The sequence below is a fragment of the Triticum dicoccoides genome, chromosome 2A (assembly GCF_002162155.2).
Source record: "Triticum dicoccoides isolate Atlit2015 ecotype Zavitan chromosome 2A, WEW_v2.0, whole genome shotgun sequence".
NCBI lineage: Eukaryota > Viridiplantae > Streptophyta > Magnoliopsida > Poales > Poaceae > Triticum > Triticum dicoccoides.
This window is the reverse complement of record NC_041382.1, coordinates 13,208,487-13,214,574: the sequence shown is the minus strand read 5'-3', so window position 1 is coordinate 13,214,574 and position 6,088 is coordinate 13,208,487. Positions and strand designations below refer to the sequence as shown.

At 43.0% G+C, this 6,088-nt stretch overlaps 1 protein-coding gene across 1 annotated transcript; it reads left to right on the top strand.

The window, feature by feature from the left end:
- Positions 1-356: 356 nt before the first annotated feature.
- On the top strand, positions 357-2,149 carry LOC119357417 (1-aminocyclopropane-1-carboxylate oxidase homolog 1-like). Its single transcript, XM_037624381.1, has 3 exons — positions 357-1,132; positions 1,483-1,804; positions 1,895-2,149. The coding sequence occupies exons 1-3, from the start codon at positions 357-359 to the stop codon at positions 2,147-2,149; spliced, it is 1,353 nt and encodes a 450-aa protein (XP_037480278.1).
- Positions 2,150-6,088: the final 3,939 nt, after the last annotated feature.

Below are 6,088 nucleotides of genomic sequence, written 5' to 3'. Positions count from 1 at the left end.
ACTTACACATGTACTACATCAGTATGTGTGGTAAGCAACTTTTTTGAATGAAAGTTAAGTTATGATGATTTAGATCGTTACCTCTACGTTAGAAAATTAAAGTACATGGCCGAAAAAAGTTCATAATTCAAACTCATTCATGCCAAGTAATCATCACGCTAGCAGCTAACTTAAAATTAGAATTACCCCGGCAAATTAGATGGGTTACACAAATATGTAGTATAATATTCTTACACACGGGCATAGCGTCTACCACATGGCCATGGGGGCGTCTCCATTAACCCGGACGACCCGAGCGCGGGAAGAGGTCGTGCGTCCGTGCGGGCTTGTGCTGCGCAAGGCCGGGTCCCCGCGCCATGACGGCTCATGCGTCCGCCGTGCATACAACATGGCCGGACCACCGTGCTTTCTGGAGCCACCCACGTTTTTGGCCTTTCTTCTTCCCCGTCGCTGTCGCGGCACGATTTCAGCACGAGCATCTGCGGCAAGCGCACTCACCAGCTAGAACATATAAAGAGCACTCGAGCAGCCAAGTCGGCAAGCGCACGCCACCAACCATCCACGATCACGTACTTACGCCAGTAATGCCACTAACCATGTCGGCCGCCTCCTCTGAGTCCTCTTCCCCGGCCTATGACCGCACGGCCGAGCTCCACGCGCTGGACGCCACCTACGCCGGCGTGCGTGGCCTCGTCGCCTCTGGTGTCACTCACGTCCCGCGCATCTTCCGCGTCCCCAACCAGCACCATGAGCCACGGCAGGACGCCACCGTCCCCGCCGGCCAAGAACCGGCAGCCATCCCGATAATCGACCTCGGGTGCGGTGACCACGCGGCAGTGGTGGCTGCTGTGCGTCGGGCCGCGGCGGAGTGGGGGTTCTTCAAGGTGACCGGCCACGGCGTGCCGGAGGACGCGATGGCCATGGCGATGGATGCGGTGCGGGCGTTCCACGAGGCCGATGGTGGCGAGGGCAGCGACAAGGCGCGGCTATACTCGCGTGAGCCGGCGAGGGCGGTCAAGTATCACTGCAACTTCGACTTGTACCAGTCGCCCGTGGCCAACTGGCGCGACACACTCTACCTCCGCATGGCGCCGACCCCGCCCGACGCCGATGACCTGCCGGACAGCTGCCGGTGAGTGCTCTAGCTGTATCACAGTAGTTCCTGCTAGCTTGGTTCTATGACTGGCACGAGCTAGAGCTAGGCCACATTTTTTCTTATAATTTATACCTATATGGAGTATGTATTATTTGTTTGAGTTCATTCTTGGTTGCTAAATACTCCCTCCATCCCGTAATATGAGAGTGTTTTTGACAATAGTGTAGTGTCAAAAACGCTATTATATTATGAGACGGATGGAGTAATTGATTAGAGCTAAATTGTGCAGTGAAATTACTTTCTATAGGGCATATTGTGTTTTTAGAAATTATACTTACATAATATGTCCAGAATAAACAACTCAACACTCAAATGTTGATTTGCAGCAATGTGTTGTTTGACTATGCTCACCAAGTGAAGAATTTGGGGAACACTTTGTTCGAGCTGCTCTCGGAAGCTCTTGGGCTCGAACCAAGACACCTCGCAGATATAGAGTGCAACCAAGGGCATGTCTTACTATGCCACTATTACCCTCCCTGCCCGGAGCCTGAACTCGCCATCGGGACAAGTCGACATTCAGACGGTGGCTTCCTGACCATACTTCTTCAAGACGAAATTGGCGGCCTCCAAATCTTCAACGAGGATCAGTGGATAGACGTTGCGCCAACGCCCGGGACATTCATTGTTAATATCGGTGATCTCTTACAGGTATTTAAATCATGGCCAACCACCCTTAATTATTTGTCAAGGGCTTGTGCTGATCATTAACTATTTCCTTTATGTTACAAAAATGTGCAGTTGATCTCCAATGATGGGTTTAGGAGCGTGGAACATAGGGTATTGGCAAAGAACGTTGCTCCACGGGTCTCGATCGCGTACTTCTTCGGCACACAAAAGGATCCGACCTCGACAAGGATTTACGGTCCAATTAAGGAGTTGTTGTCTGACAAGAACCTACCGTTATATAGGGAAACCCTCGCAAGTGATTACATCAAGCATTACTACTCCATTGGGTTAGATGCAAAAACTGCTCTTTCTCATTACCGGCTATGAATTGTGATATGTGAAGGAGAGTTTGTGCTCTGTTTGTGCAAACAACAACCATGTATGTGTAGAATATGAATAATTGAGTAATGTACAATACTAAGAAATGGATCGTAAACTTGCTTACATGCGATATTGCAGTTTTCTTACGACTAGCATGGTGGGCAGTTGCGGATCCAGGAATTGAACATGGCCGAGGCGAACATTTATGGTATAATTTGTTTTTGTAAAAACGCAAGTTTACTTAACCAAAAACTCATGAACTCAATTACCAAAAACTGAAAAAGGGTCTTCAGAACTACTAACATAGAGTGTTGCTGCTTGAAATGCATACTCAATGTCATAATACAACCCCACAATACCAAGTGACACCTACAGCATGTGAAACAAATAATTATGAATGTGAATCTTAGCACCCATGTGATAAGAGTTGTAGCTTTTGATACAAATAGTAAACGATACAGCCATATGTGAAAATTTAGTAATTTACCTTTGTATGTAAAACGATAATCCTATACTAGTAGTAAAGAAATATTTCAAATGAATTGTTGTGTTGATAAGGTTCACTTTTCACCCAAAAAGCTATTGCATTCTTATTTCAAACTATTAGTAACCTTCTTCTTTCTATGAATCTTGAAGAACACATTCAGGTACTCAGATACAATGACTATTTATTCATTCTTGTAAAATGGTTATTTTCTTACAAGTCGTACTTTCCATAATCTTCTTCATGTTTTGATGCCATCGTTTTGACCAACACTGTTGAGTTCCATAGATCTATGGAGTAGGGGAACAACTACTCAGATTTGTGGTACCGATGTCGACCTTCTTTAGGTGTAAGGCCAGCCGGAATGGCACTCCTATTGGGGTGACTATCGGACAGGAGCTCCTTCAGCTTGGAGTAATGTTTACTGTAAATTTCCAATGACAAAACTGACTCTCCAAAATCCAATCTTTAAACGGATTTTGGGATGAAAACATCAGCTCACATATGCGATATTCAGATCGATGTCGTAGGAACCTAATGAATATATTTCACAAACAAAGAAAACATTACATCGGGAGCGACTACCCATCAGGCACTTAATGATTTTTTGGCGTCCAGTTAAATTCGTTAGAACCATTCATCTGAAAATCAACTGTCGATGTTCATCTTTTTCTTGTAAAAGAAGCTAAAATAAAACTAGAACAAAAAAGAAGTTTGGTAGGCCCAAGCTGAGGAGTCATCCCAGCATGCCTGGGTGGCCCATGCCCATTTCAAAAAGGTCAACTCGGCTGGCCAGCATAACGAAGCACATCATCAACGCTGCTATGAACGAGAGTACGACTACAACAGCAATGAGAGGGTTTCATCTAGGGCCGCCGCCACCATAGCGGGGGACTTTTCAGTCCCCTCGCTTCCGGCTGCCATCTTGCCATTGAGAGGTGAGGGGACCTCGCATCTTGAAGAGTTCTATGTTTTTTGTCATCATCTAGTGATCATCGTTGTTTGTGAGAATAAATTTACTCTCGTTCTTTTGACGGTGCCAGGAGATTAGAGAGTTTCCTGTCCTCGCAGATCTGATTATTTGGATCTGATGAGTTTATGTTGGTGTGTCAACCTTTTTTTTGTTGCTTTGATTCTTTGTGGAGTTGAAATCGTTTATCGACATTATAGTGAAGATACAGTGATCCGACGGCCTGCGCTTCTAGGGAACCATCCCCGGCCCAAGTACATTCATCAATTAAGGCTTCCCATCTTTTTGGATGGGCGACTCAAGGTGCTTCCAAAAACCATTATTGGTAATGTTCGTGTGGTTGAAACAGTGACAACATCGTTGCTCCATTCTAATTGCACCCTTTTTATCGAAATCTTTGGAGTATTTCGTCCACTCAACTGGACCTTTATTTTGCCTAAAAAAAGTTGGACCTTTATTGGCACATCACAAAGATAGTCGTTAGGATGACGTTTTCAATCTGGGGCTACGACAACGCCATCAACCAAGTGTTCCTACAACACCAAGCTCTTTTGCTAGTTACACAAGAGCGTAAAACAATGTGAAAAAAAATTGTAAGAAAAAACTCGAGCAACCTCGCAACCCAGCTAGCTAGGCAACGAACAATTGATATATGTGAGAGGAGGCACTAGGTGCAGGGGAACTGAGTTTCTCATGCGTGCCTTTTCTTTTGGCTTCTGAGTTTTAATCTTTGATATTTTTTGAATGAAAAGTTCAAAATAAAATTTATATTCATGTTTCTCGTGAGGAGGGCTTTCAAATAAGAACCATTTTAAATACATTTTGAGGAGTTTAAAAAACTTCTGTTAAGTTTCAACCTTTGAAACTTTATACGAGCGACAGACAAAATAACAACTTTGGTACAAAAAAACGTTTAAAGATTCAACTCTGATACTTGATACGAGCAAGATTTGGGTTACCAAGGAGGACATTTTTATCATGGGTACCATGGTTACCGCGAAATTCCGAGCAAATTCTGGATGAAATTTTAGTTCAAATTTTAAATTCAAATTTTTGCGACCGGAAACTTGAGAATTTGATTATGATAGCATGGTTACTCTATTTATAGCATATAAGCAGTTTACACATTTCTGCATTTCAGCCTCGGTCGTACCAACTCTCCACCTATGTGCTTCTGCATTTCAGCATGCAAAGTTGAATTATTGGACATGAATCTACATATTATCTTACATATTAATCTCAGGAAAGCATCACATCTCCTTCAACATGGGGTTAATCCAGTGAGCTGGACATGGCTGCCATGTGATGTGTGGGAAATCGACAACGAGATCAATACATGCTTTCTTGAGTCACAAGCTGGACAACATCTTCCTGCCCTATCTCTTCAATCACTTCTTTGACGTGCTCATACAAAAACTTTGAATTTTGCATGTGTCCAATTCATTAACAGATTTGTAGAAATACATATGCCCATTGGAGAAAACCATAAAGTTTATAATGCTCGAATGCTTGAACGAGAAGGGCCGGCCCATGATCTGACATGATAGTAACATCCTATGTTGGCCAATCATCTTTGAACTTGGGCACATACTGTTGCAACTCTTCATAGATGGAATTCAGATAAAGTCCATAAATATATATCCCTTTAGGGGTAGGCACGCCTGTGGCAAGGTCTTGAGTCAATTTTAGGGCTCCTACAAAGTATGGACAATTGGCTTTATGCCTAGGGATGTCATTAGCATGAAACCATTTGGAACAAGCCTTCCCAATCCTTGCTTCATATTCCGCCTTGTTAATACACAACTCTAATGTCAGCTGTGGCCTAGTCTTGCTATATGCCAAATCAACGTTAAAGAAGTCTCTGACTCCGCCTGGTTTGCTCCCTTTGATATCCTGAGTTGCTGCCTCTAACACCGCACATTCTCCCATGATCTTCACGTAATAAATTTTGTAAGGTCTATCATAGTATATCATTGTTCTCATCTTCACAATCAATATGTATTGATGCACCTGGATTTTTCATATGGTTGACCTCATCTACTACTCTTTTCTTTCCTTCTTTGCTTCATCCTCCTATCAATTCCCTCTGGAATGTCTTACCAAAATATAGCAACTACATGATGAGGCGCACTCAGGCAAGAGTAACACTTAGGACCCAGTCCAGCTAAGTGATGCTTGAATTAGGTTTAACCCCGACCAAGTTTAATAGTCCCACAATATCCACAAGACAATGCATTTTCTTCCAATGGTTTCCCATGACACCATATATTTGTTACATCATTTGCATTACCTTAAATAAAAATACATGTGCATATGTAATGATTTTTCATGTAATTTGGATAAAATTTGATTCAAAGCAAAATGAATGCACACTAGATAAGAATCCATGTTTTAAAAAGGGGCGTCATTTATGTTGCCCCTCCTTCAAACAATATATCTATTTGTATGGCTACTCCGATATAATCATTACAAAAATATTCTACAATCAATT